Source organism: Manis javanica, chromosome 11 (assembly GCF_040802235.1).
Source record: "Manis javanica isolate MJ-LG chromosome 11, MJ_LKY, whole genome shotgun sequence".
Taxonomy (NCBI): domain Eukaryota; kingdom Metazoa; phylum Chordata; class Mammalia; order Pholidota; family Manidae; genus Manis; species Manis javanica.
Genome location: NC_133166.1, coordinates 18,757,501 through 18,778,363, shown reverse-complemented (window position 1 = coordinate 18,778,363; position 20,863 = coordinate 18,757,501). Strand labels below are relative to the sequence as shown.

General features: G+C 54.3%; 1 protein-coding gene across 6 annotated transcripts; it reads right to left on the bottom strand.

Moving 5' to 3' along the window:
- Positions 1-330: 330 nt before the first annotated feature.
- LRRC32 (leucine rich repeat containing 32) lies at positions 331-13,949 on the bottom strand. 6 transcript variants are annotated; one of them, XM_037010702.2, is made up of 4 exons: positions 13,726-13,867; positions 13,327-13,567; positions 8,984-9,074; positions 331-4,721 (listed from the first exon to the last, which is right to left on the bottom strand). In XM_037010702.2, exons 2-4 carry the CDS (start codon positions 13,377-13,379, stop codon positions 2,817-2,819), a joined length of 2,049 nt encoding a protein of 682 aa, XP_036866597.2. In that variant the 5' UTR covers positions 13,380-13,567; positions 13,726-13,867; the 3' UTR covers positions 331-2,816. The 6 variants fall into 6 exon arrangements, with proteins under 6 accessions (XP_036866597.2, XP_017518120.2, XP_073072092.1 ...); XM_017662631.3 differs by lacking the exon at positions 13,327-13,567 and having other exon boundaries at positions 13,726-13,949; XM_073215991.1 differs by having other exon boundaries at positions 13,327-13,866.
- Positions 13,950-20,863: the final 6,914 nt, after the last annotated feature.

The following is a 20,863-nucleotide window of genomic DNA, read 5'->3' as shown; positions in this document are numbered from 1 at the left end:
GAGAGGCTACAGAGAGGGGAAAGTGAGGGGCGAGTTGGGGAGAGACCCAGAGCTGCAGAGGAAGGAAAGGCACCATGTACTCAGTGGAGGGTAGGGGCTGGGGAGCAGGGCTTGCTGAGGGCAAGGGACAGAGGTGTGGCAGGGCCCAAGACAGGGGCACAGGCCCCAAGGTGGTGATGACCTCAGCATCCCTCCCAGCGGTCCTCAGCCTGTCTCCCCAGGGGGTTGCTCTGAGGAATCAAGGAGCATGATGGACACAGAGGAGGGCAGGGTTCAAGTGGATGCAATGATGCTGACGATGTGCAGCAAGGACGAGGCTGGCAGCCTGCATTGCTTCTCCAAAATTATTTTTTTTAATACATTCATGTGGGTTATACAAAGAGCTGTCCTGAGGCTTGGGTGGTGGCCTGTCTTCTGGGCAGTGAGAGCAGCATTGTGTAGTGTTTTCAAAGATTAGGCATGAAGGGGCCCATACTTTGCCTTCTGGGCCTGAGGAAGAGTGTGTGGGCAGTGAGCACCTGAGGTCACGACCCCAATCAGGACTAGATCCCCCTGGCTGCCCTGCGCATCCCCAGGGCCCCAGGCTGGGGCCAGGACACTAGGTTCTAGCCCTGCCTTTGTCACTGACTCCCTGAGTCTTTGACTCTCTCTGGGCCTCAGTTTTCTCAACTGTGAAACAGGGGAAAAGAGGGGTGTTTTTCATTGTCTCATTCTTTACCAAGCACCATTGTGAGTCAAGAGGGTAAAGACAGTAACAGGGTCTGGGGCCAATCCCAGGGCTTCTGTTCTTCCTGGACAGACCCTGATTCTATGGGTATGAAGGATAGGGGTTATACCTAGATGGGTGTGGGGAAAATGGAAGTTCCTATGGCCAGGATCCTCACTTGACCCTAAACTACTTGATGATGTAACTGGCCTGCTGCTGAACTAATGCTTCCATACCCATAAGCAATAAGCTATTACTGACTGAGTCACTATATAAAGAGCCCTGCCCAGTGCTTTGGGTAGAAGCAGAGATGGAGGTGGATTACAGACCTGCAGACTGTTGGATGCAGATGTGATTTAGTGCTTGATCTACCGTCATGAGAATAAAGCGGGTATAAACTCTTTAGCCCCAAGAACATTCCATTGTTATTTCTCGGTTTCCCTGAATCCATAGTGAACTTTCTCAGAGCTGAAAACTTCAGGCAAGACAATGGGTTTTCTACCCACTTTTCTAGGGGAAAAATCACCCTTGCATGATGAGAACCAGAAAGAGTCTGAAGCCAGCATTATCTTGTGATAGGACAACGGAGAGAGAAGGAAACCACTCAGGTCCAACCCTCAATCACTGCACCCCGCTGCCCCCTCCCCCCATGAGGTCTGAATCCACCTTTTTCCACAGGCTCTGCCACTGACTTGTGAGGCTCTGAGTAAATCCCATTCTCTTCTTAAGCCTCAGTTTCCCTGTGCAATGGGGAGGCAGGATTCAATGGTCTCAAATTCCAGGCTGTACTCAGTGGAGGATGAGGGAAGGCAGGAGAACATAATAGCAAGAAGAGGAGAAGGGGAACCCCCACCAGTCCACAAAGGAGGGAATAAGGGAGACGTAGGGCAGAGAAGGAGGAGAGGGCCTGGGTCTGCGGGTCCTCGGGAGAGACGGGGGAGAGGAGAGGGTGGGGCTGTGTAGCATAGGATGCTCCTGAGCCTTGTTCCCACGATGTGGGGCCACATCCTGTCCATTTAGCAGCCTGTAAAGCTCAGGCCCTGGAGTCAGGACGATATGATGCTGAATCTTAGTTATGGCATTTCTTAGCCAGAGGACCCTGCAGAGAGACTGTTGGAGGCTCTTTGTAAAATGGGATAAAATACCAACCTCAGAGGGCTGTCATAAAGAGGCAGACACAGGCTTGGGGCTTGTTACAGCTGCCAAGCCTGGTGCAAAATAGAACCAGATACCTCAGAAGCAAACTCCTGGCTCCCCAGCCAGAGTGCAGCTGTGATGGGGCAGGGACCTGGGGTGGGGGCGTTGGCTAGGACAGTGTTTCGGCCAGTACATGCAACATGAGAGTGTCAGGTAGGGAAACAGTCTGTTTAGAGCAGGAAACAGAATGGCCGGCCCTGGGCTGGAGCCCAGAGCGACGGCCTCTCAGCCAGGGCCTCCTGGAGCTGCTGCAGCCCGCCCAACAGCACTGGATCCAAGACATGCTCATGTGGTTCCAGTTCTCTTCCGGTCACAAGCTCTTCATGTTCCAGAAAAGCTGAAAGTCATTATCAGAAGATGTGACAAACAGTCTGCTTGGAAATGTCTCAGACGAATCCTCTTGGTCTTGCCCCTCCCTTACCACGGCCTGGCCAGGGCTGGGCTCTCCACACTCAGTCAGCTGGGGATGCAGAGCTTCGGAGCCCTGGGCTTCCACACTGAGCGGTCACTGCACAGCTCTGCGACCACCTCCCCTCAGACTGGGAGATGCTTGAGGGCAGGGGTGTGTCTCATTCACTGGTATCCCCAGTGCCCAGAGCAGGGTGTGGCACCAAAACGATGCCTGGCAAAGATTTGTTGATGCAATGGGTCAAACACACTCTCTGTTACTCCTGAAACTGCCCAACTTCTGGCTTCCACAGCTGGACCATATGTGCACCCTGAGAAGTGGGTCACCTACTGATGAAGCAAGATGCAGGGAAAGGAGCTCTAAGCTGGGACGTAGAGACCAGGTTTCTCTGACCCTGGCTCACTGTGTGACCTCAGGTCAGTCTCCACCCTTCTCTGTGACCTTGGCTCCCCCACTGACCTGGAAGGGGCTCCTGGCCGAGCTGTTCTGCAGCCCCCAACTTGTCTAGGCTTTATACTGTTGGTTGAACTTCTGCCGGCGGACACAGCAACATGTGGCCAGGGTGGTGAGGAGGATGGCAGAGACCAGTACAAAGGTGAGGATGATGATGAGGTTGACATTCTTGAGTCCCCCCTTATCACAGTCCTCAGGACGCACATGACTCAGGTACACTTCCTCCTGGGAGACGAAGCGGCAGATCAGGTCCTGGGTGGCGTCCATATCCACACGGCCCTGGTGTAACTGTGCTGCCAGCCAGCCATTTCCACAGCAGCTGAGCGGATTGCCCTGCAGGTAGAGACGCCGGAGGCTGGTCTCTAGGGCACCCATGGCACTGCCGGGCAGGAGGCTGAAACTGTTGTTCCTCAGGTCCAGAACCTCCAGTGACACAGCCTGTGTCCAGGCAGGCAGGTGGCTCAGGCGGTTCTCAGCAAGGTTGAGCCGCTTCAGGCAGCTGAAGCAGGGCAGGTCCACTTGCAGAACAGCCAATCTATTGCCCTGCAAGGCCAGGACCTCCAAGGAGGCCTCCAGGCCTGCCAAGGCCCCAGTGGCCACATCCAGCCCAGGGTTGGCAGAGAGGTCCAGCTCAGTAAGTGGTGTGTGGAGGAAGGCACCTGCTGGGAGCACCTCCATCTCATTGTCCACCAGGTTCAGGATGTGAAGGGAGGAGATGCCTGAGAAGGCCACACAGCCTGAGGGCCCAGGCTCACCTGGCGCCCCGCAAGGGCTGACCCGGTTCCCTTGCAGGTTGAGCCTCTGCAGGCTGGCCAGGTTGGCAAAGGTATATGGGGGCAGGTCCTGCAGGGCATTTTCCTGTAGGAGCAGCGTCCGCAGAGACCCCAGGGTTCTGGTGCCCAGCTCCAGTGTCTCCAGAGCGTTGTGGCTGACATCCAGGAACATAAGGCAGGGCAGGGAGCTCATGCGCCGAACCTCAATGGCCCGCAAGCAGTTTCGGCTGAGGTTCAGGAAGCGCAGGGAGGCCAGGCGCTCAAAGAAGGCCTCAGGGACGAGCTCAATCTCATTGTAGCTCAAATCCAGATTCAAGAGCTGGGAGAGGGAGTTGGTGCTGGTGTTCCAGCTGGGGTTTGAGAGGGGCAGGGCTGACCAGCCCTCAGAAGGTGCATGGATGCCCTCACTGCCTTGGGGCGGCCCTGCAGGGAGCCGGATGAGGTTGTTGGACACGTTCAGGTAAATGAGCCTTGGGAGCGAGGCCAGGTCAGGGAAGTGGAGCAGTTTGTTCTCCCTCAGGTCGAGCCAGGCAAGCTGGTACTCAGCCCGGGGATTGGGGGCCGTTTGAAAGGCCTCAATACTGTTGCAGCTCAGGTCAAGTACCCGCAGGTGCTGGAGGCTGAAGTCGGAGATGCAGGTGAGGGAGTTCCTGGAGAGATTGAGGTGGGCCAGGTGGGGCAGGGCCTCGAAAGCACCGTCCTCAATGTCCATCAGCACATTGCTGTGCAGGTCAAGCCGCTCAAGCACTGGTGTGCCCCAGAAGGTATGGCGGGTCAGGCGCGTCAGGCTGTTCTCTGCCAGCGAGAGGGCGCGCAAGGCGGGTGCCTCCCCCAGCAGCCGCTCCACCAGGCCACTGTACAGGCTGTTCCCAGACAGGTCCAGGGACATCACGTGTGGCAAGGGGCCCAGACCAGACGTGCTTAGCATGGTGCCCACTGCTAGGCGGTTGCGGGCCAGGTTAAGGTGCTCTAGGTGAGGCAGGGCCTGGAAGACTCCCGACTGGAGGAAGCTGATCTCATTGGTGCTCAGGTCCAGGTGACGAAGGGCTGTGTAGATGCTCAGGGGTGAGGTCAGGATGCTCCGCAACTGGTTTCCAGACAGGTTGAGGATCTCAATGTCCAGCGGGAGGTCTGACGGGACCTGGAATAGGCCAAGGCCCTGGCACAAGGTCTCTTTGTCCACCTGGGGAGGGGGAAGGCATTAGTAGGTGTAGCAGTGGGTAGAATAAGACATGCACTTCTAGGAAGTATGACTTGACCCCTACCCTACCCAGCTTTGCTAGGCCTCTCCTTTGGCTCCCGGGTGTTTGACATCACTCCACTCCAGCCTAATCACCCATCCCTGGATGACCCTCAGACTGTTCCCTGCCCTCATCCCTGGTACCCACTACAATGCCAGGCATCCAGTGGGGGACTCAAGGAAGCCTTGATGGGTAGAGGGGGCAGAGATGACAGACAGATAGAAGGACAAATAAACTAACAAAAAAATCTGTGCTGATTATTATCCCATTTTAGAGGAAACTGAACCATAGATCACCTAGAATGATCCAGAACCAGGGAGCAGCAGGGCAAAGCTGGGATACAGGTCTCCTGGTTTCACATCCTGGGTTCCTTGTTCGGCTCAGATAGTTAAATTTACTTGGCTGGTGTTAGACTAGAAGCCACTTCAGGAGAAATGTTTCCAAAAGGGAAAATGCAATTTGCACTCCTGTCACCAGTTTTTGCTTCGGCCTCTACCGCCAGACCTCATTCAAGCCCTCATTCCATGAGGCAGAGCTCTGAGTCCCGAGCCTGCCCTCCTCGCTGATGCTCCCCAGATGTGACCTCCTTTCTGCTGCTACCCGCCCCCACCTGTCAGTGGCCTCACATCCCATGTCCAGATCAGCCCCAGGAGATGGGAGAGGAGGTTGAGGGCAGGGGGAAAAAGTGGCCAAGGTCCCAAGCTACTTTCTTTGGTGACAAGACTGATTTTGCTGTGTGAGCCCCATCAAATCACATTACCACTCTGGTCTTATCCACAAAGTAACTCATCCTTCCCCAACACCCACTTGGCATTCTGCATTTTATTTAGCATGTTTAGGCCCATGGTTTCACTGATCCTCACAATAGCACCCCATCAAATCCTATTTATAGGAACCCAAGCTCAGAGAGAGTAGAGGCTCTAGGATCACCCAGGTGGTGAGGAGTCGAGCTGGGATTTGAACCCAGGTCTTTTAACACCAAAGACCCCACTTTTGTCTTTCCACCACATGTGCCTTCTGGGGCCAGAATTCTTTTCATGCAAATGCAGTCTCCTTCTCCTCTCTTCTAGGAGCCCAGGAACTCCAGCCCTTCCCAGCAAAGGGTCTGACTTCCACACCACCCAGTGTAGGCCCACTCCTGCCCCTGCCTCTGCCTCTATTGACCCCTTCTGACCCTTCCAGCAGTCAAATGCCTAGAACCTGGGCAAAAACTTCACCTAGACTGTGCTGCTCTCTGTTTAAACCCTTGCAGGGCAAAGTCCAGTACCCTCAGCAGGGTTCAAGGCTACCTATGGCCCTGCCAACCTGTTCCCTCTCCTCCCAACTCACTCCAGCCTAGCCACTGCCCATCATGCCCTCCCATGCTAGATCTGCATGGTGAACTCTGTGTGCTGAGCTCTAGTGTCTCCTCCATCAGGGAGCCTTCCCTGACTGCCAGACAGCTCAGGGCCTCCTCTGGACTCTCACTGCCCCTGTGTGTCCTCTCTCTCAGCTTTGGCCTCTGAATTATGACTGTCTGTGTGGGGACCTGCTAGACAATGAGCTCAAAGCAAACAGGGACTTAGTGTGATTGATGCAGATGCCTTGGTGCTCAATAAATTTTTTTAATGAATCACAGACATCACTGGCTTATTAAGTGTTTGAGACATTTTCTAAGAGAGAATTGATCACTCTCTCTTTGGAGAGTCAAAGACAATTCGAGTAGAAAGATTCCAGCCCGCCCACTTCCCAGATGGGGAGACTGAGCCTGAAGATGGCAGTGACCTGTGTGAGGCCCCAGTGAGTCGGAACTGAGCCAGCAGCGCAGGAACACCAGCCTGGCCTAGCTCCTGGCTTCCTCCCCGGAGCGCCAAGGTGAGAAGGGAGGAGGAACAGAACTGCCATCCATCAGGCACCTGTGTGACTCTCCCTATTCTGTCAGCACAGTGACTGGCCCAACACCCTCAGGTCTCATCCAGGCCTCAGAGACCCAGGGATACCCCTGCAGCTGGACACCCATAGGAAACAGGGAACCCACCCCTGCCACCTTCAAGTCCTGCCTGGCTTCTTGCCCCTTCCTCCCTCACAACCTCTCTGCCCGCTGGGGCCTTTAGGCAAGCCTCCTCTTCCCTGTCCTCAGCTCCCAGGACCTTTCTGACTTAGAGAAGGAGCAGCAAAATGAGCACCATGTCCACCGCATCACGGAGCACAAACTCTGCCGCAGGCTCCGAGGCTCAGTGCATGGATCCCTTGCCTCATATAATCCCCCAGGCATCGTTTACCTCACTGTACCCGCTAAGGAAACCAAGCTCATGGGTTAGGCGGCCCCAAAATCAGATAGCCAGAGGTTCAAAAATGCCATTGTGGGTTCATTTTCCTATTAGTGCCAACCGAGTTCTGACTACTGGGCCCTCCGCTGGCTGAGCACCCACGTGGATTCCTCCAGCCCAGTAAATAATACTGGCCACCATTTACTGAGCATTCCCTGGGTGAGGGGCCCTGAGGGGGCTTCTGGTAGGCTAGGCTCTCTGGGCTCAGTCCAGGAAGGAGCTTGAAGGCCTGGGCAACTCTCTGACCTCCATTTCTAGGGTGCTGCCCACCGCTCCGTGAGCTCTGAGCCCCTGGCATGACTGACTTAGAGCTAAGTTCGGAGCTTCCCCTGACCACCTGCTACCTATGTTCTCCGGGAGGCCACTGCCTAGCTTTTTTTCTTCTTTATTTTTTTTAGGAGGGAAGAAGACTTAGCACCTGACTCCATTTTGCCACTTGCACATAGAAGGAAATCAGGGAGGAGGCACCCGGTAGTGGACAACTTAAGCTTGGGAGAGCTGGGTTCGAGTCCTACTACTTTCTATCTGCATGACCCTGGTGAGTCACATCTCTTCTCTCAGCCTTAGTTTCCTCTTCTGAAAAGGGGATCTCTGGGTAGGATAAAATGAGAGAAAGCCCTTAGCATGGTGCAGGCACTTTGTGAACCTTCAGCATGTGACAATATATTTTTACTGTTTTGAAAATCGTCGTGACTCCTGTAGTCACCTTCTGTGGTAGTTCAGAAAGTGATTTCTTGTCTGTTATCTCATTTGCCCAGAATCCAAAGCTTACCCAACTTCCCTCTGCCTGCTGGGGGATCCAGGCCCTTCACCTCTCAGCCTATCTCCCCAGTAGGATGTGGGCTCCATCTGGGGATGTCTGAGGCCTTCTCCTTTTTTCTTGGGTTCTGGGACTCTCAGAAGGGCTCTGAGGAGCAAGAAGTGAGGTGGCAACAGCAGGCCTCTGCAGACCCCAGGTGAGGGCTGATAGCACCTGACTGCCAGTACTTTCAGACTCCGGAAACAACTGCCCAACTTGTGCCATGAGCTTCCAGTCCTGGTCCAAGTGGGCCTGCTGGAGGGCCTGTCCCTTCTCAAGCCTGAGCTCTGGCCTCGGCCTCAGAGACTGCCCAGCTTTACCCAGGTGGTCCCTTCTCTCTGTATCCTGCAAGGTCACAGTAACTACAGGTCTAGTCTCTCTGACTCAGGGCAAGAAAAAGGAACAAAGTGAATCCAACCTGGTCCCTGACCTCAAGATGTTCTTGGTCTGGTAGGTGAAACAGGCTTAGATCCATTCACCAACTACCCCAGGTGCTCAGTGCAAGAGCCCCGAAGAGGGAGCAAAGAGAAGCAGGTCAGCCTGGGGTTGGGTGAGGCTTCCTGGAGAAATCAGCATTTGACCTGGGCAGTATTGAGTGAGGGGCAGTGTTGAGAAGTGGCAAATGGGTCCAGGTCAAGGAGCCCAGTTAGAGAAGACGATTCGCCCTAGGAGGGACCTGGTACAGAAAGGCCCTTACCATCTAGCCCACTCCAAATTCTCATATTCTGCATCACCTAGCTGGGCCTACTGCTCTGAGTGGATTGGTGGGGGATAGCTTGGGGAATATAGTCCAATATTAGCCCCACTGGTACCATTTGAAAGACCTTGGATGAGTCCCATAACCTCTTCAAGCCCTAGCTTTCAACTCTGTAAAATGGGAATAATGGTACTTACCTGGCAGAATTAATAGTACATAAAGTGTTTAAACAACCTAGTGGGTGCTCATTAGATACAAGTTTTTAAATGCATTTCCTTTCCTCTTCTGACTCCTCTCTGGTTTCTGGCTTCTGGCTCCTGGATCTGGGGCAGTGGGATACCTTAGGCAGTCGACTCAGGGTAGGGGGCAGGCTTATCTTGCCTGGGCGGGGCTTCTTACCATTTTACAGGGCATCTTGTCTTGGTGTTGGGAGGTGGCCTGGCCCAGGGTCAGCACGGCCAAGAGTAGCAGGATCTGGTGGCTCATGGCTCTGTGTAGGGTGGGGAGGAAAGGGGAATGCTGTGAGACCACCGGCTCCCTTCCACAGCCAGCTCCCACCACTCTCATCCTCTCTGTGCCTGTCCTCAGTGAACCCCAGGTCACAGCTGGGGCTGCAGTAAAGGTGCTGTGAATGGGGCGGGGAGGGGGATGGGAAATGGAGCTGTAGCCCATCACAAACGGTCTCTAGTGCCAGGCCAGGGAGTTAGGCCATTACCCCAAGCAGCCAGAGTTCTGAAGCAGTGGGTGACATGGTCAGATTTGGGTTTCAAAAGACCCCACCTGATAGAAGACAGTCTGGAGGGGGTGAGCAGGATGCAGAGGGATCCTAAAGGCTGCTCTGGACCAAACTCAGGGCTGGGATGGGTGAGGTAGGGACCTGTGCCTATGACTACATTTCTACCCAGGCCACAAGCAGGTCCCCAATCCTAGCTCCTTGGGCCCCAAACGGAATTCCTCAATCCCCCCTCCCCTTGACTTTTATTTTGCCCTTTTTCTTTTGATTTTCTGATTCTCAAGTCCCTGCCATTGTTTGAAGGCTGGGCCTGGAGCCTTGACAGGAAGCCCCACCAGGAGGCCTGCCCTGCCCCCAGCACTGTTGTGGACTTCCCCAGGAGCGGGCTGCCAGGCCCTTTACTTTCACTGAAGCCATAGCCAGTGCAGGGGGACACTCAGGCCTGCTGCACCAGCCCTCCTTTGAAAGCAGCCAGGGTGGAGTTGAGGGAACCACAGAGACCTTCAGCAGGGTTGAATTCCAGTGCTGCTAGGCACTCACGCACTGAAGACCTGGGCCAAGTGCTAGGAATACCCAGACCAATCCATCAAATCCACTCATTCATTCATTCACACCTTACTAAATGCTTGGCTCTGTGCTGGGAACTGGGGATGCAAGTAAACGCACAGAATTGACCACAAAACACACAGAGTTCTAACAAGAAAGGACACTTAAGCCATCCAATAGCACTGGACTCAGTCACCCATATCTGACTGTTCTCTGTCTCCTCCACTTACCTGATGTGTGACCCTGTACAAGTCGTTTTACCTCTCAGAGCCTCAGTTTCCTCTTCTGAGGTTAATGCCAACCTCACCAAGTTTTGTTAAAGATCAAATGAGATATATTGTATGAAAGTGCCACTGAGAGAGCTATTATGACCTAGGCACTTTTTTTAACATTTTACATGTATTAACTCACTTAATCCTCACAGTAATTTAAGGACTTAGTTCATGATCACCATTCCCATTTTGCAGATGTGGAAACTGAGGCTCAGAGAGGTTAAGTAACATGTCCAAGGTCACACAGGTAACAAGTGGCAGGCCCAGGCAATCTGGCCCTGGGTCTGTGCCCTTAACCTCTACATGGTCAGGTCTTCCACAGGTGCTCATTAAATGAGAGCTGAATTGTGACTCCGAAGTACAGGTTAGGAGAAGAGGCATGTATGGGACCTCTGAGGGCTGGGTCTTTGACTTTTGGAACCCACTAGGGTCCTTGTGATGAATTTTAAATGAAAAGGCCTTCTTGCTCAAGCATGCAAAGGCCTCACGGTGTCGTTTAAACCCTGGGTCCCCTCAGGTAGGCCATGCCCCCACAGCTGCTTGCCTCTCACCTGTGTTACAGGTTGGGCTTTCACAGGAAATTCTGTTCTGCTGTTTGAAAAGCAGAACATAACCACCCATTTGAAAGCTGGCATACTCAGAATTGAGTGGAGACCCCTCTGTGAGGTCTTCAAGGCCCTTGGGGGGCATGCCAGCTTCATGTCTTACCATCCCCTTACTCTGGTTCTGGAAGCCTCATATTTCCTTCAGTTCTCTGAGCACCTTTTCACTGCCCCAAATCTTCACTTCCTCCCCTCTCTTATGTTTAATATCTCCTTACCCTTTGGGTCTCTGCTTAGATGTCACTTCCTCCTTGAAGCCTTCTCTGGTTCCCCACATCTGGGTTATGTGTGGCACCTCATCCAGGTTCCCACAGACCCTTAGCTTCCAGTGAGCACAGCACCCTGCCCTCCCTCCGTGGCTGGTTGGCCCACCCCTCTCCTGTAGGAAGTGCCCCCAGGGCAGAGGGGGCTCACTCTCTGGCGCCCACCTCATACCACCAGACAGGCCAGGTAAGTGGTGAGAATTGATACAAGGCACCTTAGTCACAGGGTAACACTGGCAGGAGCAGTTGTTTTCTTTGACTTCCCCTTTACCTCCCTGCCTCACTCCTTCCCCTGCTACACAGTCCATCAGCAGAGATCTGTCTGCTCTCCTGGAACTGCCTCTGTCTCTCCTCCATCACTGCCTCAGGCTGAGGAGCTGCCATGACCTTGGCCTTGATCCCAGCAACACCCTGACCTCTTTCTGTCTGTCCTCACAGAGCAGGGGGTGAGGGGTATGTCTTTAAATCATGCATCAGATCACAAATCTCATTGCTTGAAAACCTCCAATAAAATCCAGGCTTTACACAATCTCTTCTCTGACTCTATCCTTTGCCCTTCCCTTACCAAATTCTAGCTTTCTCACCATTCCTCAAACACAGCCAAGTGGGGCCCTGCCTCCAGGCCTTTGCCTTTGCTGTCCCCTCTGCCTGGAATGCTCTTCCCCGGATCCTTACATGTGCTTTCCTCGCACCGATTACTTCCTAATAATTTGTTTCTTATTCTATGAGAATAGGGTTTTATTAAGTGATGCTCACTAAAGATTTACTGAACAAATGGCAAAGCGAGGGGTGGAGGCTCTACTGCAGTGGGTTGTGTGGTGGGTGCGAGGTGAGGGCAAGGGAGGACCTGGATTAGGTTTTGCTGCCCCAAGGGGCCCTCATTTCCCTCTCCTCTGCCTGCCAATTCCACCCTCCTCTCAAGGTGCACCACTGCTGGGATTGTCCCTGTAGCATGTGGAATTCTGCCCTGGCACCTGACAGCAAGGGGCCCCCCAGCTGTGTGCACCCTTCAGCAGTGCCCAAGACATCCTGTGCAGCATTTGTGGGCTACTCATTCTCAGGAGGGAGGACTGTGGTCACTTAGACCCAGACTCATATCCAGAAGCTACTGCTCATCAGCTCTGTTCCATGGGCAAGTCCCTAAGCTTTTCAGGCCTCAGTGTCCCATCTGTAGTGCACAGAGCCTGGTTCCTGTTCTGCCACTGGCTGCTCCAGCCACTGTGATGATCACGCTGTGAATGTCCTTGAAGGAGCCCTGGACACACACTGTCTTTCCCAGCCAGGACAGTGACCCACAGAGCTGAGCAGCCCAGGAAAGGCACACTGAGGAGGGAGGCACCAGGCCCGCAGAGCAGTGGCCTAGGCAAGAGGAAGCAGGAGACATTTTAGGGCTCAGACAGGGAGGGGCTGCTCCAAAGAATATCCACGGTGTGTGTGTGTGTGTGTGTGTGTGTGTGTGTGTGTGTGTGTGTGTGTGTGTGAGAGAGAGAGAGAGAGAGAGAGAGAGGGAGGGAGAGGGAAATGGGGGTGGTGGGTAATGCCTACAATCATAATAAGCCCATCCCTACTATTTAAGGATGTTAGACAGTCTTCAAAGCACTTGACCTCTATCATCGCATTTAATTCTCACAACGACCCAATAAAGTAGTTGCCATAATTTCCATTTTACACAAGAGAAAACTAAGGCTCAGTAGGGTGAAGTTACTTACCCACAGTTACCCAGTTCATAAGTGTTTTGGGGTTTAGCCCAGATCTACATGACCCAAATGCTGCATTTTCCCCAGCAGGCACTGAGCTGCTTGCTCCCTGTAAAAGTGTGTGCCCATGACAAAAAGGAGGCTCAGAGAGGTGACTTACCCAAAGTCACACAGCAGTAAATAGCAGGGTCAGGATCAGAATCCAATTTGTCTGCTTCTAAAGCAACTGTTTCCAGTACACCAGGCCAAGAGCTCCCTCCCTAACCCCCTCCAATGGCCCCACCTGTACCCCCACCACCCCCAAAGCAGACAGGCTCACAGGCTGGGCTGTGGGGTGCTCCTCTCCCTCCTCTCAGCTCCCAGTGCTGGCAGAATGGGGTCCTGGGAGAGCTGCTGTGGACGTTCACAGCAAACAGTGAATCACTAAGGGCAAGCCCCATTCTGGAGACATGTGCGTCCCACGGGGGAATTAGACCTTAACCCAAAGGAATGTGGCTGTGATGGAGGAATTTCAGGCAGCTCCGGGTGGGGGTGGGGGTCCCTCATCCTACCACTCATGAAGAAGACTGGCTTCTGAGCCCATCGGAGAAAGGTGGGTGCTCCCTCCACCCCAGAGATGGGTAGGCTACCTGGTGCAGTGGGATGGGAAGCCCCACGACTGGCCTGGGTCAGAGGGTGACATGAGACTTGGATTCAAATCCTCATCTGCCCTTGACTAGCTGTGTGTTCCCGGGCAGGTGCCGATCTTTCTGGCGTTGTTTTCCCTTCTGTCAAATTGGAAAGCCGGCCTGGCCCTTGGGGGGTGAAGATCCGCTGACAGTGGCCTTGGAGACCTCTGGGGTGGAGGTCAACCCTGGCTCCACGCTCAAACTGGGGGGCGGCGGTAGGAGAGGACAGCTGGGGGTGTGGGGAACTGGCGTCCCGATGGACTAGCCGCAGCCCCGCTCCGCTCCCCGTGTTCGCGAGGAGCGCGGGACCGCCGGTTCCCCGAGGGCGCTGTCCGGCCTCGCCCGCTGGGCGACTCCTACCTGCTCAGCGTGGCCGCCGCTCCTCTCCCGGGGAGCCCCGGCACATTTTGCACAGATCTGCCCCTACCCCGGTCCCACCCCGCGCCAGAGCCCGGGGTCGCGGCCCGAGGAGGCGCACCACTGCTCCACCGCCCCACGGGAGCCGACCCGCGAGGGGGCGGCTCGGCCTCCAATTTAAATACCTCTCCCGCCGTCCCGCCCCACCACGCCCCCCCTCGGCCAAGCTGCGGGGTCCTAGCGCCCGGCAGGCACGGTCCCGCGTGACTCGGTTTATCTGGAACCCGCGAGCGGGTGAGCATCTTCCTGACGCTGGAACCCCGGCTGAGAAGGGGCGGGGCGGGGTGGAAGGGCCGAGCGAAGGAGGGGTCGCTACGGAAGCGCTGTGTTAGCGGAGGGCCCTGGGCACGTGCAGTTCGTGGCCCCGCGGGGTCCCCAGGGCCGGGAGGTTCTAGGAGCCGCAAGTCCGCAGAGGAAATCCGTCCTGGCCCCGATGTCCCCCGCTGCCGGCTCCGCCGCACTTGGAGGGGGGCAAATGGGAGAGGTGACTGCGGGACTGCACGCGGAAGGAAATGACCCTTCACTGGCCCTGGGGCGGCTACAGAGGGGGTTCCCCACACCTCGGCTATCCCCTCTAGCAACTCCAGGAGAGTCACTCCCCCTCTCTGGATTGTGCTCTTAGTGTCCAGACCCGTCCTCCTCCACCATCTCTCAGACCCTTCCTTCATCAGCCCTGTGAAACGGTCACATCAAAGTCCCCACTTCTCGGATGAAGAAACTGAGGCTAGGAATGGGAACAGAGAGTATAAATAAAAACCAGTTGTCTGGGACTAATAAAGTCCCCATTTATATTTGGGGAAACTGAGTCTCAGAAATTAAATGGCACAGCCAAAGTCAGACAGCCTATAAGGGCCAAGGATTTAAGCCCAATCTGTCCACCAAGACAAGTCCTGGCCGGTCCAGGTGCCCTTTCCCAGGCTCCATCTTGCTCAGGTTGTTTTAAAATGTGCGAAAGTTGCATGGCAGTATTATTGTCTTTCATATCAAAGACTGAGGCACATCTTCCCCAAAGCCACTCCCTCTTCTAGATGTCTTTCCCGCTCTTTTGGATCGCAGATCACAGGTACCCTGCCCTGCTGGGTGTGGATCTGACGATGGGGAAGCTGGGGGAGGAGGGCCATGGCTGTCCCTTGGGTCCTGGGTTCCAAGGGCAGCAGAGAATTCCTCTTCCACAATGTTTCTCTTCCCTGATGGTCACCAGCCCTGAGAGTGACACCATGTGCCCCAGTTTACAGATGGGAAAGTGACCACACAAAGCCTTGTGGTGAATCAGGGTAAAACCGGATTCCCTGAATCCTAGGTGGCTGATGCCTTTGCTTCCTCCCATTTGAGGCCAGCCTGGGTAGATGGGAGCAGCCCAGAGACTACAAGCTGTTATTAGTGGGTGGCCCAGCGCCTACTCTAGCATTAGAGGAGGAGAGCAGGGAAAGCATCCCTTGGGAGGGACCGAGCTACAATAAAGGCATGGGTAGAAAAGATTGCAGGACCTGGGAAGGGTGTCCAAACCAACCCCTTCTATCCAAGCTACGAGGGGCTGCAGATCTTTGCTCATGGAGGTCCTAGCTGGTCATCCCAGCCCCCTCTCTGTGCTCTAATGCTCATCTGGTCAGTTTCCCTGTTTGTAAAGTGAGAGTAGCTAATTCTTGGGGCTGGTGCCAAAAATAAGTATAATGGGCACAGCCTGGAGCCTGCACCCAGTGGGTGTTAGGTAACTCCTTGTTGTCTTTATTGTGATAGGGGTTACCTCTGCTCTACCCTGTGGGCTTCCTCTCCCAGATCCTTGCCCAAGGGGCCAGATGTACAGGAAGTGCTTTGCAGCCGCCCTGCAGCTTGGGCAGAGCATATGTGTTGGATTCAGGCAGTTCCCAGGCTCTCCCTCTCAGCCTGCTCTCCCCACGTCCAGGCCCAGGCAGCTGAGCATCGCCTCACCCTTTGCTGACCTGGAGCAGGCGGGGCTGGGGCAGCGGGGCTGGGGGGTTGCTGGTGGGGTGGGGCTGTGGCAGAGTGTTCTGGGGACCACAGCCTCTCTCCCATGTGCCCCTAGAGGCTGCAGTTGTGGTCAGGTAGTTCATGGGGTTCTACCTCAGTGCCCGGATGGGGCTCCCCAGGAGTTGAAAACAGATGGGCAACCAAGTGTGCCCACCTGCTGCAGATGTCTCTTGGGACTGTAGGCTGTCACTGGGGACCCCACGTGCTCAGCGCCCCTTCCTTCAGCTCTTCACAGAGTCATGTTGCTCTGTGGCTTTTGGCACATTGTTTGATCCTCTGACCTCAGTTTGCTGATCTACAAATTGAGACTAATAAGGACACCTAATGTCCTGACTTGCTGTGAAGATCAAATGCAACAATATGTGTAAATTACCTGGTGTGGGCCTGGCTCATGCTACTTGCTCAGTCCTGGTAGCTGATGAATAAGAATGTCCAAGACCTACTCTTGTGGAGCTTCCAGACCAGATGGGAGGCAGATGAGAATATGGGATGATTAGACCAGGGGCCTTGAAGGCCAAGTTGTGAAGTCTGAGCTTGATCTGAATGAGGAGGAGAGATTGGAACTGAGCAGGGTGGGGTTTACCTGGCAGCTGTGGCGGGGATTGCTTTCCTTAAAGGCCCCCTAGGCCACCTTTCCATCTGGTGTTGCTTAGCTCTGGCTTACATACCTCCAGGAACGGCGAGTTCTCCTGGGCCGTCCGTCAATGGGCACCTCAGTCTTCACTGTATTGGCATTTTTGTGGAAATGGTTCCATTCTCCATGTATCTGTCAGTCAAGATAGGAGACACATCTTTCCTGGGTCCTCAGGACTACCATTCTGAGATGAGAAAACCCTCTCAGGCTCAAGGCTCCCTGGGAGGGTTTCAGCTCAGGCCACAATGGAACCCGAGGGTCCCAGGTAGGAACAAGGGGTCCAGGAAGGACATTTGCACAGCCTGTGTGACCTTGGACAAGTCTCTAAGCATCTGAGCCTTGCTGTCTTCATTTAACTCTCTAACTGGATTGGGAAGGACCCATGGCACCGTGGACTCCCAATTCAATTTCCACTGTTTTTTGCTGAATACCTACAGTGGGCCAGTTCTTCATCTCATGTGGCAAATCAGGATAAAGACAGCCACAGACTGCCTTCCAGTTAGGTGTCTTTATTCTCAGTCACTAACTAGGAAACTGAGGCTCAGATTGGGTAACTAACTGGCCAAAGTCACACAGCTTTGGAGCCAGGAATTGAACCCAGGTCTTTGGACTCCTAGGCCAGATCTCAGTGCAAGGATGTGACTGTCCTCCCTCCCTGCCCCTGCCCAGCACCTGTGTGGGCCCCTGGGAGTCAGGGAGTTCCCTCATCAGCCCCTGTTGGGGCCCTGCTTTCTGGGGCAGACCCCTGGGTTCTCCAGTTCTTCTGCTGCCTGCCCTCCCTTGCTCCCTAGGGTAACTGGGCTCAGACCATACCAGCTATGGGGCAGCTCCTGGAGGGACAGTAGGAGAGGAGAGCGTGTTGCTGTATGTCAGCTGTAAGGAGTTTATGAGCCAAAAGCCAACATCGGGTGCTTGGGAAATACACAGTTATAAAGGAATAGGGGTGTGCCCCTTACTCTGAGGAATAGCTGATGTGTTAAATGGGAATAAAGAGGACTTGCAGAACCTGGTGCCAGGTATACTTGAATTATCTCTTCCTCACAGCCATCTGAGGAGCAACTGTCTTTGCAACTGTTGTTGCCCCTTTTACAGAAGAGGGACCAAGCCTCTGAGGGGTTCTATGATTTGTCCACAGTCACACAGCTAACAGGGTAAGACATAGCAGCCATTCCCATCTGAGTCCGCAGACTCCCAGGCCCTCAGGCACGGCCTGCGACAGGCTTGGCTGGTTTACTGGTCTTGCTGGGAGCCTTACTTGGAGCAACCAGTGCGGGGCCAGCACCCCTCGGCCGCCACACAGGAGGCTCCTGGTTCTTGAGTCTGGTCATTGAGCACTGGGGCTGAGCAGTCTGGAGGCTCCCGCGGGCCCCAAGGGAGAGGGGGGATGTTACATGAGAAAATTCAAGACTTGGTGAAGCGGGCAGGACAGGACCAGAAGCATCACCACAGCTTGACTGTGCCGTGCCACGGGCCATGAAACCACAGCGCTTTGCGGCACCCAGGCTGCTGGGAAGCTGACGTTTCGATCCGTGGAGAAACAAAACACTTTCCTCTTGTAACCATTTGAAGGTTATACCCGGTGCACACCTTTCTTGATGATCTGGGGTTATTAGTATGGGCTTTGGTTGTAGTCCCTGATATCGCAAAGTGTAATCTGCAAGTTCATAACAACAGAACAGAGCCAGGCTAGGGTGAGACAGCAGCAGACCAAACAGAGGAGTGCTCTTGAGGGCAGCGTTAGTTATAGGAATGCCTGCCTGGGGATGCCCACCGCAAGGAAGCAGGGCGGTCTTGGGCCAAGTCATTCTCCCCTGCAGTCTCAGTTTCTCTTCTGTGAAAGGGGGACAGTCATTCTGTCAGTTTTGAAGTGATGCTAGGATGATGACCCTGGAAAGCTGCAAGGAGTAGGGGCTGAGTTGATAGGATTATTGATATCGTCTTCCTTACGTGAAAGGCTGTGACTCTATGGCTGACTGAAGGGACCTGTTGGCAGTTAGAGCACCTGGTAGAGGAAGACAATGACTAGGACGGAGCTGAGCTGGAGGGCCCCCAGTGATGCAGGCCCCATGGACCCAGGGCAGTGGTGGGTCCTGGGCTCCACAGGCAAGGCCCAGCTCCCATGAGGCCCAGGCAGGACATCCCAGGTGGGCATACCCTGCACCCAGTGCTTCCCTGAAGGTCCCTTCCCAGCTTCCCAACCCTTCCCAACTCCGGGTTCCTCACTGTGCTCAGCTCCCAGCAGGCTGTGGGCTCCTGTCTTTCTCCAGGCACTGATAGCCTGAGGCCTTGGCAGAGCTTCCAGAAGCTGGCCCACTCGTACCTGGTGATCTCCACAGGTAAACAGTCCCTTCCTGAAGTGTCAAGAGCATCCTGCTTGCCTCCTATACTTCCACTCCAAGAAGGGCAGCAGATTCCAGGCCCAGAGAGTGTGAGGGCGCGGCCTGGGTCACAGAGGCATAGCTCAGTTCCTCTCAAACTTTGGAGGATAACACAATTCCCTAGGGCTTGTTGCAACAGATTGCTGGGCCCTACCACCAGGAGTCTGGCTTTTTGGGTCTGACATGCAGGCTCCCAGAGGCGCTGACGCTGCCGGCCCTCTGCCACCTTGAGAAGTGCTGAGCCTGAGGGTGTGGGGCAGCCGGGCCTGTGGTGAGGCTCCTACGGGAGGGCAGCCTTCACCCTCCATGAAGTGGAGAGAACCCAGCCTTTCCCCACTGACTTGCAGAAATGAATGGATGAAATGTAAAGGCTATGGTTAACAGGATTAGGAATCTTTTCTGCCGTGAGTGACATTCTGAGAGCAGTGTGAGGCCTCTGTGTGCCTTCAAGTCGGGAAGGGGATAGGCTGGCCCAGGCAGCTTTCTGATGCAGCTTTCATGTTGTAACCCATTTAATCCTATAACACCCAGTGAGCTAAAACCCAGAGATAGCATTATTATTATTATCATTATCATTGTTATCACATGACCCAGGAGGAAACCCAGAGAGGTTAAGGAATTAACTCAAGCTTGCACAGTCAATACAGAGGAGTCCAGGCAGTAAGGCTCCAATACCTACCCACTTAATGCTCTGTTGTATTGTCACATGATAGGGCATTAATTATCCAAACGAAGATGTAACTGAAAACTCTTTAAATTGTCATGACACCCTCTGTGTGTAGAGTAGCATTTTCCTCTCCCTGAGGAGGGCGCAAGAAGGGCTTAGCCTAAGAAGAGAAGCAGTCCAGGTTTCGGACGAGGACCCACCTGGGTTCCCAGCCTCACAGTGCTGCCCACTGCTGTGTGACTTTGGGCTGGTGGCCTTGCCTCTCTGTACCCACTCTTGTCTATAAAGTAGAGCAATAATGGACAACTAGGGCTTCTCAAAGAGTGAGCTCCTTTGTGTGAAGGGCACGCCTGGGGTGCTTACCCAGCGGATGGCACTGTTTGTGGTTTCTGGCTGGTCATTGTCGGCCTTTTCTGGCAGTAGCTCTATCTTCTTCAGGCTGGTTTAGTTCAGGGAAGGAATGAAGTGGTTTGTGAAGCTTCCTCTGGCTGTGCTGGGGGATGTGGGTGTAGCTGGGGTTGCCCCTCGAGCAGTGAAAGTGGGCAGTGCTCCCATTCTGCGGGGGTGGGGGTGCAGCCCCACTGAACGGGCAAGGGGTGGAGGCCTGGGTACGCCCAGCTCCCACCGGGACCATCCTCTTTAGCGCACACTTCTTGTCCTCTCCCACGGTCGTCCTCGTCGTAACCACAGGGCTTTCGCAGAATGCTTCAAATACTGGCCTTCGGGGAGCTCTGAGGCTTGAGCGGGGCACTAGCTCCTGTCACAGAGCCAGGTGATGCGGCAGTGGGGGCAGGAATGCTAACCCTCCATTTTGTTTGGCAGTCATGCCTCCCCCCACAACATCCCTCCACACATGCATGCTCCCCCCACAGACACATTGCATGCTCCCTGCAATACACACACACACACACACACACACACACACACACACCCTTCATATATGTCCTCAAACACATCACAGGACACACCAGGCTACATGAAAACACCAAACATGCATCGACCTCACAAAAAAACAAAATTTTCACACAGGCACACACACTAGCCACACACATTTCAAACCTTTCACAGAGACACCCTCAAAAGTCACAGAGTCACCACACATAGATACACACCCTCACAAATTCAACTCATACATATACTACCCCTGCAGCGCATGAACAGTGAGTACACATGCTACGCACACAGTGTATATATCCCGTGCAAATGCCAGTCACAAACACACCACACCATTGCCCACAAACACACTTTGTGTCCCATATGTACAGTGAAGACTTAAAGTACCCGGGCTCCCCAACCCAGTGCGCACATGCCAGACCCAGGGCATGGGTAAGCATGCCATCTGTGCATGGACGTGCACACACACAGACATGTGCACACACTAATGGGGACCAGGCTGTGATCTCACATTGCTTG